Below are 17,569 nucleotides of genomic sequence, written 5' to 3'. Positions count from 1 at the left end.
GCAAATATTCTTGTTTAACGTCTGTTCCATTAATGGCAGTTTGTTTTTGCTGCCAAGCTGCTGTTCCAGTCCAGACCTCCAGGGGGCGGAAGTGGGCTAATCAGCTTGGTTCTCTCATTGTGACCTCAAGCTGAAGTAAAACACAAAGGCCGCAGCTTGTACTGACTTAGCAGAAAGACGATTGTGTTGTATCTCATGAATATTTCAGTAACCATGTCTTCAGTTCAGCATCTCAGAGAGTTTATCCGAGAGAGACTAACTGCTGCTGCTCAAGAAATCTTCACCGAGGTTGAAAAAACCATCGTCTGTTACGAGGAAGAGGTCGATGCTCAGTGAATAATGACGGGGATTAGCTGGAAACAGCAAATAAAACTCAACATAATCAGTTCAGAGCTGCAGAAATCAAGTTCTGGTAGGTCTGGATAAAGGTTCTGATGTGTTCACTGCAGACCGAAATCCATTAGCGGCGATAGTTCTGTAGCCTTTGTTTTTAGCTGCTAGCTCTGATGCTACAAAGATTGATAGCTTTGTAGCTCGGACTAAAATGTTGCAGCACAAACAGACATTTTGTTAGTCTCTGAAAAACCAGATGGAGTTCAGTTATATCCACTGATTAAACATATCAATGCTACCAATGGTCATAGTAGAGATTTCAGACAAACGGTTATTTATCATCAAAATTTAAACTCAGTATGAATTGCATTGGCATGTATGTATAGTAAAATATGTGCAATATGTGTCTTACTGTCTTTGTTCATTGTGCATGGTGGAGCTATTTATCCATTTTCAGTTAAATCTTAGAATTTAGATTTAGTTTATTCGGGAGGGTTTTTTTGTTTTGTTTTGTTTTTGCTTATTTTCCAGCTGATATATAATTAGAATTTTTGTTATTTAGAATAGGTTTTTGGCTAGTGATTAATTAATTTCAGTTTGGGACGTGGGTGTTTCACGGTATAAATAGGTAGGTCTTAGGTAGCTCATCATGCACGTGGGTGGTCATATGGTTTTTACCTGCCAGTCAGTCACAGTACCAGTTACCAGCTGTCAGTCAGTAAAAGAATCAGAGTATGGAATCAGAGTAAGAGCAGTAGCAGAATCCTGTGAAACCTGTAAAGTATTTTGCCTGAACAGTGGAATAAAACAAAGAAAGAACTGCATTTTGACCCTTTTTGATCTTTTGGACTGTATAAGCCAGGAGCCACGGTGCATCAGTGACTATTTGAATTGAATTCACTTTTTGTTTTGATTAGGTTTAGGTTTTTACTTTTTTGATTTTTGAGTTTGAGGTTTTGGACAAATAGTCACTACAGTGTGTGTGTTTCAGAGAAAGTATGCGTAATATAGGGGTTTGTGACCAGCTGTACCTTCAAAAATGTCTACTGGCCACTGCTTTAAAGAGATAACCGCTATCTTGCTGCTGCCTGGCTGCAGTCACATGTGCAGCTTTTAGATTCACATCAATTTTTCTGTTGTGGACAAGTGACAGTCGCTGGGAGGACAATTCTTCATGCAATTAGAGTTCAGGATCTCCAGGAACAACCAGACTGATGAATGAAACAGTCATCAATTTAATTATATTAATGATATCTTCCATTGTCCCCACAGACCTCCAAAAGTCACATATCTCCATTTAGGAGGAAATGTCTGCCATCCCCCAGGTATGTCATCACAGGAGGACATCCAGTCATGACCAGGAAGAAGCAGAACCTAAACAGATTAAAGAGGAAGAGGTCGACCCGGAACAATTGCAGGTTAAATCACCAGAACCAGGGCATCCATGTAATACAGAGAAAGAGGAGGAACCAGGTCTTCCACTTATTGAACAATGGGAAGATTATGAATGGATTAAAAAAGAAGAGGATGACACAGAATCTCCTCTGATAAATGAAGGAAATAAGGAACCAGATTCTTTAGTGGTTCTACATGAACAGCAGCCACCAGAACATTTACCAACTGGACAGAACCAGAAGAACCTCTGCAGCAGTAAGGAGGGAGAGCAGCTGGTCCAGAAGCAGTTTGTTGCTTTGATTGAGACTTCTACTCTTCAGGAAGGTAATGTGGTTAGAGAACCAAAACTTGAGGAGTTTTCCTTTCATATATCTAATGTAATTGAGAGCAAAGATCAGGCAGAAAGCAGCTCTTCTGTAGCAGGGAGTCAGTCTCATATTGACACAAAGAAAAGGTCTTTCAAATGTGACATTTGTGGAAGATGGTATAAAAATCAGAGTAACTTAAATAACCATTACAGAACCCACACTGGTGAATGGCCTTTTTCATGTGATTTGTGTAGTGAAGGTTTTCCTAAAATTAGTGCTTTGAAACGACACAAGAAAATTCATACAGGGGAGAAGCCTTTTTCGTGTCAGTCATGTGGAAAAAGTTTCATTCGAATTGGTGATTTAAATGTCCACGAGAGAACTCATACAGGAGAGAAGCCTTTTTCATGCCAGTCGTGTGGAAAATGTTTCTCTCGAATTGGTGATTTAAATGTCCACAAGAGAACTCATACAGGTGAAAAGCCTTTTTCATGCCAGTCGTGTGGAAAATGTTTCTCTCGAATTAGTAATTTAAATGTCCACAAGAGAACTCATACAGATGAGAAGCTTTTTCCTTGTCAAACATGTGGAAAAAGTTTCTCTCACATGTGTAGTTTAACCATTCATAAGAGAATTCATACAGGGGAGAAGCCTTTCTCTTGTCAAATTTGTGGACAGAGTTTCTTTCAGATTAGTAGTTTAATCACTCATAAGAGAAATCATACAGGTGAGAGACCTTTTTTATGTAAAGTATGTGGGAAAACTTTTTCTCGAATTGATCATTTAAATGTACACTCAAAAATTCACACAGGTGAGAGATCTTTTTCTTGCGACATATGTGGAAAATGTTTTAAAACAAGTTCAAATTTGAATGATCACAGAAAAATTCACACAGGTGAGAAACCTTTTACATGTGAAACATGTGGAAAAAGCTTCATTAATGTATGGAAATTGAATTCACACGTTAAACAAAAACACTTGACTGTCACATAGATTAACTATTAGAAATACTTTAACTTTTCCTGGTAGTAGTTATCTTTGCCAGGTATATTAGAAAAAGAAAATGGACTAAATCAGGTTATAGGAAACCTCCAAGTCTGTAAATAGCAGCAACTTGGACCTTATGGACAAACACCTTTTACATATTGTGGTTGACTGCTATTAAGGATACAAGCATATCTACAATATCAGAAAATGCAGCTTATTGAGCTGAGTTTGCAGTCCAATTTGGAAATGAAATGTCATAACTGTGTAGATGCCTCCTAGATGTAGTTCAGCATGGTGTTGGAGGGCTGATGATGTGGGCTTGTTTTAAACTCATTAATTCAATATCAAGTCTTCTTTGTCTTAAACTCTTCTAGAAAAAAAATTCGGTCCATCTGTCCAGTAGCTGAAGCTTGTTCCAAACTGGCTCAACAACAGGACAACAAAATAATTGTTGGGTTGGAATGTCCTAGTCAAAGGCCAAACTTGAACCTTACAGATTTTATGATGTTCGGAGAGCTGTGCTGAAACAGATATCTGCAAATTAAATTTTATTCGATGTAAGTGTATTTTAAATGGATCAGAGTTTCTGCTTTTACTTTAGATATTTATAAGAGACGATTGATTGATTGATTGATTGATTGATTGATTGATTGATAGATTACTTTATTTTCCCATAGGGATAACTTCTCTCATGTCATTACATTTTCCAAGTTGAATATATAGATGTATAATAGACTTTTTTAGTTTTACGTCATGTAATATTGTTATTCACTCATCAAATATGTACCTGGATTGTTGGCTTTATTTTTTCTTGCATGTTTGAGAAATCCTTTAGTCTCCATGGCAGTTATACACCTGGGTGGACCTAGCTCCGCCGTCGAGGCGCAGCACTACCACTACTCTTTAATTGAACTCCTTTAGACTAGCCAGCAGCAATTAGCAAACATCTGGTGGAACTGCACAGCTACTTAGCTCATTATACAAGCTACTTCTCAGTAAAGCCAATAGAGGAGCCATGTTGTGATGACTTCCTGAAGGCAGAAAGAACAAGAGGCATAATTTCAAGGCTTTAAATTAGGAAGTCACATTTCTTTTAAGTTATGTTTGATATGTAGTATTTTGTAACAAATTAAGGTAACATAGTTATTTGATTATGCTATAAAATGGCCTGGCTAAGCAACACATAATACTGCTCTTTGAAAGTGGGCTTTTTCCCAGTCTACAGCTCTCTGTCCTCTGCAAAATAGGAGTAAAGCAGAGGTGTCCAAAATCAGTCCTCAAGGGCTGGGATCCTGCATAATGAGGCATCATTAGCAGGCCAACTAATGATGATGACCTCAGCATGCAGAACATTGACATGCCGAGAAGATAATAACTAGAATTAAAACATGCAGGATGCCAGCACCTTTGGGCGCCCCTGCCTTTTACAGGAAGGTTGGGTTGTTACATGACTTTGAGTACAGGTATTATTTATTATTGCTTTATTACTATTGGTTATGTAGAATAAATCTTTTTTAATCACTGTAAATAAAATTCCCACTGTATTGTTTCTGTACTTGTGTGTTGTATGCCCTTTAAATATAAAATAAATCTACATGGATCCAGACTTCCAGGAGCTCCGAACATTTTGTATTGCTGTTCAGCTTTAACTCTTCACGTCTCAACCTAAACTGTGTTCCCTAACTATTCCTCAGTTCTGTGAGGAAAACCATTCATAAAGCAAAATGTTAGAAACTGATAACATATCTAAGTGGACCTGTATACTAATGTTCCATAAAGGCCCTGAACCAATATAGACCACAAAATGTTGTAAAGACCAAATAAGAGTAAGGGTCTCTTTTTCAATAACTGAGTAATTCAGCATATTTCTTAGAAAAGAAATCTATTCATTGAAAAACCACCCATTTCCAAAAGGACTCCCCCTGTTCCAACATGACTGGCATCAACATGGAGTTTAAATGGCTTACTTATATCGGGGACCATCAAGACAGGAGAACGGCCCAACAACTTCTTCACCTCCTCAAAAGACCAAATGTGTGCCACATTACTTTAAAAGATCTGTCAGAGGTGCAACCACAGTTGAAAGGTTTCTGCAGAAGGCTCTGTGGTATTTCCAATAAACCTAAGAATTTCATCAGTTCCTTCTTAGTTGCTGGTGGTGGACACTTCTCAATAGCCTCTGCTTTTGCATGAACAGAACATACTTTGTCTTGACTCACTTGATGACCAAGATAAGAGTTGGGAAGAGCTTGAGCAAACCCTCATTTGGCTGCATTCCCTGGAGTTACCAGAAGGTCAAACTGTTGTTCCAGGAGAGAAAACCAGGTATCTGGATACACAACAATGTCATCCAAACACACAGCACAACAACTTTATTTGTCAAAGGTTGCCAGTCCATTCCTCAACCAAAGAACATAACATTGTGTGAATTCAAACCATGAGGCGTAAAGAAGGTAAAGATTGTTTGTGTCCTTTTAGATAAAGTGACCTGCCAATCACCCCTTAGTAGCTCTATCTTACTGATGAATTTAGCATTACCAGTTTAGTCAATACAGTCATCCATACGAGCCAGAGGGTATGAATCAGGTTTAGTTACTTTATTAACCTTTCTGAAATCAGAACAAAACCGAAAAGTTTTGTCTGATTTTGGAGCCAACAGACAATATTTGTTTGCTGGTTAAAATTTGCAAGAGATGGGTTTAAAACATTTTGTGACTGGGAAACAGATAAGTTATGCAAGTACAAGCTATTCCTGAGAATACAAGCTACTTCTTAAAAAAGGGTGTACTTGTAATTGTCAGGAGCCTGAGAATTGTATTCTATTTTTAGAAATGGGTGGAAAAGAAAGAATTTAAAAAATGAAAATTTTATCAGCTAAAATTTGTTTTGGCACAAAAGTCTGTCTTTTAAGGAAGGAGGAACTTAAATTCCTGACATTGTTCAGAGCTGAGGCAGTCGCAAATGTGTTGTCATAGAGCCAGTACAATATTCTGTCTCAATAGTGATGAGCAGACTTGGTTGTTCCTCTAAGACAGGGGTATTTAACTATGAGACTCTTTGGTTCACCCACAATCATTTCCTAAACCGTCCTAACAAAAGTCCAAATTTTATGTTTTATGGGCTTGCCTCCTCGTTTGTTCACATTTTCACAGTTAGCAGACGGCACTTTGCAGTAAACACCAAATCTCTCTGCTTCGCCTGACTCCAATGTTAGCTCAGTAGCAGAGGCCTGTAGAACTCGACTGCATGCTAGTGAGGCAGTTTGGCCATTTAATTGAAGTGTATAGGACAAGAAACGCATCTAAAAGTTGAAGAATGCTACTCCTCGAGGAATGTATTTCCTTCACTCAGGAGGAAAAGCAAAACTGCTTTTGATGAATCTTTTGGTCGATATTTACTATTTGTGTTTGGTCATTCTTTGTTCCATTGGAATTATGTTTTGACTGTTAGTTACTCCTCCTTGATTATTCTTATTCTTCAATTGGATTTTAATGGTGGCTGGCAAACAGCAACATGGTGCAGTACAGCCATCAACCAGTAAAGAGTGTGAATCACTCCTTCTTGCTCCTCTGTGTCCTTCTCCCGCAGCCAGTTTGCCTGGTCCCCTTTCTCACCTTCACCCGGTTACTAATGTGCTTTTACAATATGTTAGATTCTCTTAGCCTCTCAAAATAAATACAATGACAAGTTTCTGTTCTAGTTCGCCTCTTCTTTCTTCCCCTGAATGCAGCAGATCCAGTCTGTCAAAAAATTTGTTTCCTTTTTCCGTCATGTTCAGATGAGCGTCTGATGTAAACAAACATTTTGTGACTGGGAGAACAAACCGGTTTTATCAAAAATATCAGTTAAGGAAATAAAACTCTCACTGGCAGCAGCTGTGTCTCATTGTCAGATCTCACCTTTTCAGAAAAATTATCTTGAAATATAAAAGCTAATGAGATATTTGATCACTGACTTACTGTCCTCTCTTTTGGTAGGCCATCCAGAGTAAACATGTTTTGGTACCTTTTGAGATACTACACATCAGCACATATCTGCATCCTCTCTCTTGCACTACCATGTCTGTCAAATCAATAATGATCTCTTTCCCTGGTTTTGTCTCCAAAGGTTGATGTGGGTTGATGGTTGGTTTGGGATTGTACTGGGAACACAGAACACAAGACTTAACATAATCTTTCATATATGGATGCCACCAGTGTTCCAGGTTTCTCATCACCTGGGCCTACTCCATGTGCTTTCTGAAAAGTGGTTTGTCCCAACTTGAGAGGAAGAATGAGACGTCCATCCGGTCCTCTCCAAAGTCCTGTGACCTCTGTCAATCCTCTGGCTTTCCACAAAGTGTTTCATGGTATTTGTACTTGTATAGCACCTTATCAAGTCACACTACAGTGATTTATACCATGAAACACTTTGTGGAAAGCCAGAGGATTGACAGGTCAAGTGGCTCTCTTAGCCGCTTGATCTGCTGCAAGATTTCCCTGTGCTACTCTGGTGCTACTGTGTTAACGGTTATTTGAAACAGTTGACAGGCTCACAAACCCTCCAGTGACTCTACCACCTGAACTGCAATCAAGGACTGCCTGCAATGAATTTGCCAACTTCTTTGCAGAGAAAATGTAAAATATTTTAGTGTTAATACTAAATCCAATACTAATACTATGCCCAGACATAACAAATGCAGAAAAAAATGACTCAATTTCAACTGCTGAACTGTTAAAGCATGGAAGAAATCACAAATTAAGTAAGCTCAAGTTTCTGCTGTCTTCATACCGAGAGCTTTCCTTATAAAAGTACTGCCTGTCATTGACAATTATCTGATTCTCTCATTTTCTCATCAGCTGTTTCCCTCCAGGCTTTGAAAGCAGCAGTTATCAAATCTCTGATAAAAAAGAATAATCTGGACAAATAACTACTGCAGAATTACAGGCTGAGCTCAATAGAACTATTGAAAAAGCTTTTTCAACAGTTAAATTGCTTCCACACGGTTACCAACTGCTTCCATTAGGTCCTGTTTAATCCTGTCTCTTCCTTGTGTTACACTGATGTCTATTTTCCCTGGATTTCTGGGGGGAGTTTTGTTCTGACCTGAACCTTCAGAGTCACATAAAGACAGTCACAAAGTTGGCCTTCTATCACCTGAAGAACATTTCCAGGATTAAAGGACTAATGTCTCAGCCAGATCTAGAGAAACTCATCCATGCGTTTATCTTCAGTCGTATTGATTATTGTAACGGCGTCTTCACAGGTCTGTCCAACAAATCAATCAAACAGCTGCAGGTGATCCAGAATGCTGCTGCTGGAGTTCTGACTAAAACCAGGAAGATAGAGCACATAACACCAGTTTTAAAGTCTCTCCACTGGCTCCCTGTAGCTCAAAGAATAGACTTTAAAATACTGTTAGTTTATAAACCACTGAATGGTTTAGCACCACAATACATTAAAGATTTGCTGCTGTTGTATCAACCTTCCAGAACCTCTCAGGTCTTCTGGTTCTGGTTCTGCTCTGCGTCCCCAGAACCAGAACCAAACGAGGAGAAGCAGCATTTAGCATCTATGCACCACAAATCTGGAACAAACTTCCAGAAAATTGTAAAACAGCTGAAACACTGACTTCCTTTAAATCTCAACTAAAAACCCACTTGCTTAGAGTTTTATTAGAAACGTAATCAATTGCAAATTTATTGATGGAATCTGACTTGATGTGTTTTTATTGTTGATTCTATGTTGCATTGTGTTTCTGTGTTTGACTTGATGTAAAGCACTTTGAAATGCCTTGCTGCTGAAATGTGCTTGATTGATTGATTGATTGATTGATTGATTGATTGATTGATTGATTGATTGATTGATTGATTGATTGATTGATTGATTGATTGATTGATTGATTGATTGATTGATTGATTGATTGATTGATTGATTGATTGATTGATTGATTGATTGATTGATTGATTGATTGATTGAAATAACCTTTAGCTAAATATGATGCTATCTGTGGGGACTCATCTGAGTGGATGATACCTCAAGGATAAGTAAGGTTATGAGCTGGTCTGGCAGTAGAAATCATTATCTGAAACACAAATATTTCCCTCGTTAATCATCTCTTCTCAGTCTGTCTAACTCCTTCCTCCAGAACCAGAGATTGGATGGGCGTTACCACCCTTTTAAATAAGTGTAAGACCTGCAACACAACATTCTTCTGAGCAAACAGCTCACAGCACTTTCTCTCAAAAGAAGAATCACACAGTCTCTGTAACTGAGAAGAAAAATGGAGGAGAATCAGCTGAATCAAGAAACCCTATCCTGTTCGATCTGTCTGGATCTAGTGAAGAATCCGGTAACTATTCCCTGTGGACACAGCTACTGTATGAACTGTATTAAAACGCACTGGGATAAAGGGGATCAGGAAGGAATTTACAGCTGCCCTCAGTGCAGGGAAACATTCACACCGAGGCCTGTTTTGAAGAAAAACACAGTCTTTGCAGCATTAGTGGATCAGCTGAAGAAGACTGGACTCCAAGCTGCTGATGCTGATCTCCGCTATGCTGGACCTGACGATGTGGCCTGTGATTTCTGCACTGGAAGAAAACTGAAAGCCACCAAATCCTGTTTAGTCTGTCTGGCCTCTTACTGTGAGAAACACCTTCAGCCTCATTATGATTCATCTGCATTTAAGAAACACAAGCTGGTGGAGCCGTCCAAGAACCTCCAGGAGAACATCTGCTCTCGTCATAATGAGGTGAAGAAAATGTTCTGCCGCACTGATCAGAAGTGTATCTGTAGTTTGTGTTTAATGGATGAACATAAAGGCCACAACACAGTGTCAGCTGCAGTAGAAAGGACTGAGAGGCAGAAAGAGCTGGAGGAGAAACAAAAGAAAATCCAACAAGTGCTCCAGGAAAAAGAAAAAGACATGAAGCTGCTTCAACAGGAGGTGGAGGCCATCAATCACTCTGCTGATAAAACAGTGGAGGACAGTGAGAAGATCTTCACTGAGCTGATCCGTCTCCTCCAGAAAAGAAGCTCTGATGTGAAGCAGCAGATCAGATCCCAGCAGGAAACTGAAGTGAGTCGAGTCAAAGATGTTCAGGAGAAGCTGGAGCAGGAGATCACTGAGCTGAAGAGGAAAGACGCTGAGCTGGAGCAGCTCTCACACACAGAGGATCACAACCAGTTTCTCCTCAACTACCCCTCACTGCCAGCACTCAGTGAGTCTACACACTCATCCAGCATCAAGGTTCGTCGTCTGAGACACTTTGAGGACGTGACAGCAGCTGTGTCAGAGCTCAGAGCTGAACTACAAGATGTCCTGAGAGAAACGTGGAAACAAAGTTCACTGACACTCACTGAGGTGGATGTTCTACTGTCAGAATCAGAACCTGTTAGCAGAGATGGATTCTTAAAATATTCATGTGAAATCGCTCTGGATCCAAACACAGCTCACAAATGGCTGGTGTTGTCAAGGGAAAACAAGAGGGTGACAAGAAAGGCTCAACATCAGTCTTATTCTAGTCACCCAGAAAGATTCACTCACTGGCGCCAGGTTTTGAGTAGCGAGAGTCTGACTGGACGTTGTTACTGGGAGGTGGAGAAAAGAGGGAGCGTTTATGTAGCAGTCGCATACAAGAATATCAGCAGAGCAGGAAATGGGAATGAATCCTTATTTGGAGGTAATGACAAATCTTGGGCTTTAGATTGTCACCAAAACCATTATAAATTTGGTCACAACAACATCTGGACCACCATTAAAAGTCCAGTTTCCTCCAGAGTGGGAGTGTTCCTGGATCACAGAGCAGGTATTCTGTCCTTCTACAACGTCTCTGACACCATGACTCTGATCCACAGAGTCCAGACCACATTCACTCAGCCGCTACATGCAGGAATTTGGGTTGGGTTTGCATGCCATGCAGAGTTCTGTGAACCCAAATAGACAGAACCCACTTAGGGTTCTGTGGGTTTGATTCCGAATCTTAATCCTGCAACAGATTTGTTCTTGATTGTTGTTATTTTGTTTCTAAACTGCATATAAATCAGTATGTAGAGATTGTCAGCACAGGTTTTTCTTAAAGTCTGGTGTTCAAAACAGCTGATCAGCACAAGAATATTTACTGTTTCCACTTTCAGGCTCTGAACTCAGACATAAAACCACATACTACTCCTCAAGTTGAAAAAGGGAAATTAGTGCTGTGATAATGTTCTTGTTGTAACTCATTTACCAATTAATATGACCAATTATAATATTACTAATTACCAACAAATTGGTAATACATTAATCTACCAATTAAATTAATACCTACCAATGATATAACAGATATTGTCTTATTGTGGACTTAAGCTAGTTTCATGTTTTTCTGATTCTTAGGTGGAAAAAATTCAGATTAAAACTGTCATGTTGCTTCCTTGTTAAGCGGTGTTGGTGATGGGATGCTGCCCCCTACAGGAATGTTTCGTTCTTACATGACAATGGGTCCAGTAAATGTTTATTATTGTTTCATTGATATAGAGAGAATAAATCAAATTCTTATTTTATCATTTCTGTATTTGTGTGTTTTGTATCCAAATAAATAAAGCTTTGATTTAAACATGAACACTTCCAGAATATTTTATATGAGAAATACATCATCATAACCACATGATCCAGTTTCTCCAGAGTTCTGATCGACTCTCCTGCTCAGAGTTAAATCATTATAAGATCATCAGTAAGAAACAATATTTATATATACTTTGTTGGTTCCTGATTGACTGGAAACACCCAATCAATCAGTATTTCCTATTATTATTGAAAACATGTTTTCACCTCAAAATTGTGCTGTTTTGCTGCATCTCATTCACAGTCAGTGGAAACATTATTCCAAGCAGCGTCAAAGATAAATATGAACACTGTTTAACTACAGCTTCAAAGCCATCAAGTAAAAGTAAAAGGACAGTTAAGAACATCAGTAGTAAAACAAGTAACAGTTATACAGGGAACTAAAAGCTTACTAGAGGCAGGTTTTGTTTGCTTTTCAGAATGAAACCCATTGGGGTAGAAGGAAGACTGAAACACGCACTAAAGGTCCAGTTCAGCTAATGTGTTGTTTTGCTGACAAGCTGCGGTTCCACTCCAGCCCACCAAGGGGTGGTAAATGGACCAATCAGCTTTTTGTCTCAGTGTGGCCCGAGCGGAAATTAAAAAAAACAACAACAACAAAAAAAAAAACCAGGGGAAAAAAAAGAAAAGAAAGAAATAAAAACGGCGCCAGCTGCAGCAATCGTCATAAAGACTGTTGTATTGCCCATCACAGCTGAATATTTCAGTAACCATGTCTTCAGTTCAGCACCTGAGGGAGTTTATCAGGGAGCGACTAACTGCTGCTGCTCAAGAAATCTTCACAGAGGTTGAAAAAACCATTGTCCGTTATGAGGAAGAGCTCGATGCTCAGCGCAGAATAATGGGGATTAACTTGCAGCAACAAATAAAGCTCAACAGAATCGGTTCGGAGCTGCAAACCTCTGGTAGGTCTGGATAAAGTAGGTCGGCGATCAGGGCTGAACACGAACTGTTTTTAGCTGCTAGCTCCGATGCTACAGAGGTTCGTCGTTTTGTAGCCCAGTACAAAATGTTGCAGCACGATTAGAAAATGTTTGTTAGTGTCTCTGAAAACTATTTAAGCCACATAATTAATTATGTTAATGCAAACGATACCCGAAATAATAGTAAATGTTTTCCGACAAACACTGTTCAATTAATAGCAAAATTCAGACCCACATTAAGTTATACTGGTATGTATGTTTACTGTATTGTGAGTCACACTGCTTGTGTTCATCATGTATATCATCATGTGTTCCAGAGAGAAGGGTTATGTTGCTGCTACATGGCTGGGGCCACATGTGTAGCTTCCTGATTCACATCAAATCTGTTGTAGATTTTATATGTATAGCCTGAGCTGAATCTGACCCAACTTGGGCTTTTGTGACGCATTTTAAAAAGCCTATAAAATAGCACAGATAATGCTAAAATCGAATGCACTATGTAATTTGTTTTTAGCTATTTATGAAAGGCTAATTAGAAAAGTAAGTCATTTATCCTCTTGAAGAATAAAAGAAACGCAGTGCTGAAGTTGGATTGTAACAAGCGCAGCGCATTGCACAATTAATGCACACCTGGCTCCGCTCCCCTCAATTACACATTCCAGAGGATATTTACTGCAGTTACAATAAGTGACTAAATGGACCTGGAATATGTTAAATAATAAACTACTATGCTAGCAGAGGTAAAGTCAAAGGTTTTGAAGTATTTTAAGCTGGTAGTTGACAACAAGAAGATATACTTTGGCTTCATGGAATGTAGTAAATATGTCACTTTTCTTTCTTATGTAGGGTTTACTTCGAGTTCGGGCCTCTAATTAAAGCTAATTGGCTGTGTTGGATCTTGCTCGGACCTGTGCTTTGGATTGTTTTAGGTCTGATCTACAATATATTCTGTTTTGGACACATGAAGGTTGCTGGGAAGACTGTTGTTTTTGCAGTTTGATGCAGAGAATAGTGGAGGAGATGGTCAGCAAAATAAGTATTTTGGCCAAGTGCAGGAAGTTCCGTAAATTCTTCATTTATAAGCTCATTCAGGACCTTGTAGATCCTGAAGAATGTTGTTGCTTCAGTCATCAACCATGCCACAAATGTCATATTTACACTCCAAAGAATAATGTGCTTTACCAGTTAAAGTTCCTACACAGTCTGGTCAACTTTAAAAATTGAGGTTTTAAATACTTAAGTTACGTTTTATTTTGTAGGAACTGTTTGTGGTGTCAGTAACTGTAACAAAGTTCACCACTGAATAAATGTCTTAAAGTTAGAGGTTTTTATTGTTCTTTTTATTGTAATACAATCAGAATTTATCTTACTTTTTAACATCTGTACCAGGGCTGCCAATTAGTGTGGACAGTTTTTTCCTGAAAATAAATAAGCACTACAAACTAAGTTTAGATAATCTGTGTGATGCCAGCAGTCTTGGATCTCCAAGAAAAACCAGGCTGATGCATAAAGCAGTCATCAATTAAATTATATCAATGATCTCTTCCTTTATGCCCACAGACCTCCAACAGCCACAATTCTCCATTGAGGAGAAAACCTTTGCCATCCAACAGGTTTGTAACCAGGGGAGGACGTCCAGTCCTGACCAGGAGGAATTAGGACATCAATGTACCGGAGAACTAAGGGAACCACGACTTCCTTGTATTAAAGAGGAAGATGAGGACCCCAAATCACCACTGACTGATGAACAGGACATTCAAGGAAATAACTGGATTAAGGAAGAGGAGGAATCAGAACCTCAACTGATAATTGTAGAAAAGAAGGAACCAGATTATTCAGTGCTTCAACATGAGCAGCATGGACCAGAACATTTTCCAACCAGGCAGAACCAGAATGACCTATGCAGCAGTCAGGAGGGACAACATCTTGTCCAAAAGCTGTTTGTTACTTTGATGGATTCTTCTACTCTTCAGAAAAATGGCATGTGTGATGGAGGACCACAAACTGAGCAGCTCTCCTTTCAGATATTTCCTGTAGTTGAGAACAAAGACAAGGAAGGAAGCAGCTCCACTGTTTCAGAGAGTCATTCTCATAATGAGGCACAGGCACAGTTTTACAGAACCCACACATGTAGGAAGCCTTTTTTATGTGAAACGTGTGGAAAAAGTTTCACTCGAGTAGATCATCTAAATTTTCACAAGAAAATTCATACAGGTGAGAAGCCTTTTTCATGTGAAACATGTGAAAAACGTTTCTCTCGAATTAGTCACTTAAGGCTTCACAAGAAAATTCATACAGGTGATAGGCCTTTTTTTTGTGACACATGTGGAAAATCTTTTATTCAGAGTTCGGACTTAAATGTCCACAGACGAATCCACACAAATGAGAGGCCGTTCTCTTGTCAGACATGTGGAAAAAGTTTCACTCGAAAAAGTAATTTGAATGTTCACAGGAAAACTCACACACAACAAAAAAGTTTTTCATGTCAGACGTGCGGACAACTTTTTCTCCGTCCTGGTAATCTGATTTCCCACATGAAACTAAAACATAACAGTGAGAGGGAGACATTTGACTCTCACACACAGTTAACATTATAAATATTTAAACTTTTCTTTGCAGTTTTCAATTTGCGAAAATGAAAATGAAGTAATTTTGGGACGTTTCTGAATAGGGCCCCAGAAGTTCAGCTAAATAGCCAATCGTTTGTGGTTGTTTGTTGTTGTGGTTTTATCGGAACCTGGTTTAGTCTTCTGCTTTTCTGGGTTAATTTTTTGTTTGTAGCCATGATTATTTCGTTATAAACCAGTGTGTTTTAGTTTGTTTAGGTTGAGAGGCTTCTGCTATCTGGTGTCATTAGTTTATTTTCAAAAACATTGTTTTGTTAGAGTTTAGACTGCTTTTTGTTCAGAGTTAAATTGTAGGTTCTCACACGTTAGTTTGGTATTCCTACATACTACATATTTTGCAAGTTAAGGAAGAGAACTTTAATTTTTTGCTAATTTAGCCCTCCATGTTATTTTGCCAGTTGAAGAATATTGTATCATTGTGGAGTTGTAGTAATTTTTTGATCATTTATTTGAATCTGTATACTGGACTAGGAAGGGAAATATTTTTTTTTTCACCAGCTGCCACTGCTAAAGAGTAACAGTGAAATAATGGGTTCATCAGAACTTTTTTTTGCCAGTTCTTAAGAGACTTCTATGTCTGTGAACTGAAGCAGAATTTATGGACAAATGTCATATTTTGTGCTACAGTTCACTCATGCTATTCAGATTATGCCTGTTTACAAATTCTTGTTTTCTTGGAGAGTATCTGTGAAATATTTAAAAGAAAATGCTGCATTGGAGGCTAAAATACTTTGACAAAGTGCTATTTGACGCACTATTGGCTGGTATTTGCAATGCAGCCACTGTACAAGCACCATTTATTTTCCTTACTGCTGATTGGCTGTACTCTTAACAGTGGAAATAATGAAGTTTTCTGATTTTGGCTATTTTTAGTCTCAAGATTGTACAGTCTCCTCTGTATATTTCAGTGCCTATTAAGGTGTATATGGTGTTTAAGCTTTTTCAGTTTTTGATGTGAAAAGCTGCAGAGAGCTTTGAGAAATGTTTGCTTCGTAGATGTTATGCAGCATGGTGGTGGAAGCTGATGATGTGGGCTTGTTGATTGGTTCAACAATTGTTTTTGTCCCAAACTCTTCTCTTACCAAATGTGGGTCCAGCTGTCAAACGGCAGAAGCTTTGTCCAATCTGGGTCATCAAGAGGATAGGGTTCAAATGGCCTAGTCAAAGGCCAGACTTTAACGTTACTGAAATCTTGATTTCCACAGAGCTGTACTGAGCGGATTTTGTGTTTTGAGCCTAAATGATCCAAAGCATGGTTCTAAAGAAGACTGAGTGAAAGTTGATCTCCAACATTGTTGTTTAAGTTAATTTACCTTTGGTTGATTTTTTTTTTTTTTCTTTGTAGATTTTAAATAGATCAAAGTTTCTGCTTTTAGTTTTGAGGTTTATAACAAACTACTGATTGTTGTTAATGTGTTTTTGTTCAAAATGTTTAACTTTTTCACATATTGGAAACATTTGTTTTAGGCTTGTGAAAACCTAAATGTTAAAATAGTTAAGTTTTTCATGTTGCTGTAAAAAATAATCAAGTTAAACATTTTCAAGAAATTTAAATACATGAATTCTGTTTGTTTTCATTTATGTTTTTCTGGCATGAACCAATAAATCTTTAGTTTCTACTTGATTCTCATCTCCCTCCACATGTCGTGTCTAAAATTTCTACCCTTAAATTTTATTTTTCTGGTTTAATTTCAACCAGAGAAATTGGCAAACAGAAGGAGCAGTTGCATTGTTTTAGAATTGTAGTTTTGAAATGGGAACGGAAGACGTAAACAAAGCCGTTCAAGCCATTTTGGCCACTCTTCCAGACATTAGCCATTGGGTAAAATCAGATCCTACGGTCTCAAACTTCAACAGAGTTCACAACTCTCTGATCTCATTAGTTGAGATCAGAGAGTCTCTACGAAACGAAGGGATGGTTATTACCATCCCCACAGAGCTCTTTGGTTCCTCCTGTCAGTCTGTAGCTTCTCATACTGAGGTCAAAGTTCAGATCTACCATTACTGACTGACACCTGTTGGCCTCAGGTTTGCAACCAGCTTGTGACTGAGAAACCAGTAAACTGCATTAGGTTTTCTATCACTTTATTACTTCTAATATAACTGATGTATATTCGCATATAAAATAAGTCAATAGAGTTTAATTTACAATTTTTATGTCTTATGTTATGAGGTAGATCTCAGCCGGCTGGTGAGAGAAAAGTAGATCTTGGTCTCAAAAAGTTTGGGTCCCCCTGATGTAGACGATGTGTGGATCTGCCGTTTTCCGCATCGAGCGAAAGCATTTTATGAACTTCTTAGTTCCTCTCTCCATTGTAGTAGCTGATATATTGTGAAAATCCGGTAGAAATGATGCACTAATCCAGTCATGTTGACATAGAAACAACGCGCCGCGAGGCTATGTTTGTGAGA

At 38.5% G+C, this 17,569-nt stretch overlaps 2 protein-coding genes and 1 pseudogene across 2 annotated transcripts; all 3 read left to right on the top strand.

Annotated features, from left to right (window-relative positions):
* Positions 1–91: 91 nt before the first annotated feature.
* LOC122841705 lies at positions 92–4,068 on the top strand (annotated as a pseudogene).
* Positions 4,069–9,240: 5,172 nt separating this feature from the next.
* LOC122841688 (tripartite motif-containing protein 16-like) lies at positions 9,241–11,481 on the top strand. The gene has a single exon (XM_044135229.1). It carries the CDS (start codon positions 9,286–9,288, stop codon positions 10,945–10,947), a length of 1,662 nt encoding a protein of 553 aa, XP_043991164.1. The 5' UTR covers positions 9,241–9,285; the 3' UTR covers positions 10,948–11,481.
* Positions 11,482–12,184: 703 nt separating this feature from the next.
* On the top strand, positions 12,185–15,714 carry LOC122841720 (zinc finger protein-like). Its single transcript, XM_044135278.1, has 2 exons — positions 12,185–12,512; positions 14,091–15,714. Exons 1-2 carry the CDS (start codon positions 12,320–12,322, stop codon positions 15,125–15,127), a joined length of 1,230 nt encoding a protein of 409 aa, XP_043991213.1. The 5' UTR covers positions 12,185–12,319; the 3' UTR covers positions 15,128–15,714.
* The last annotated feature ends 1,855 nt before the right edge of the window (positions 15,715–17,569 follow it).

The sequence above is a fragment of the Gambusia affinis genome, linkage group LG12 (assembly GCF_019740435.1).
Source record: "Gambusia affinis linkage group LG12, SWU_Gaff_1.0, whole genome shotgun sequence".
Taxonomy (NCBI): domain Eukaryota; kingdom Metazoa; phylum Chordata; class Actinopteri; order Cyprinodontiformes; family Poeciliidae; genus Gambusia; species Gambusia affinis.
This window is presented reverse-complemented; position numbering and strand designations above follow the sequence as displayed.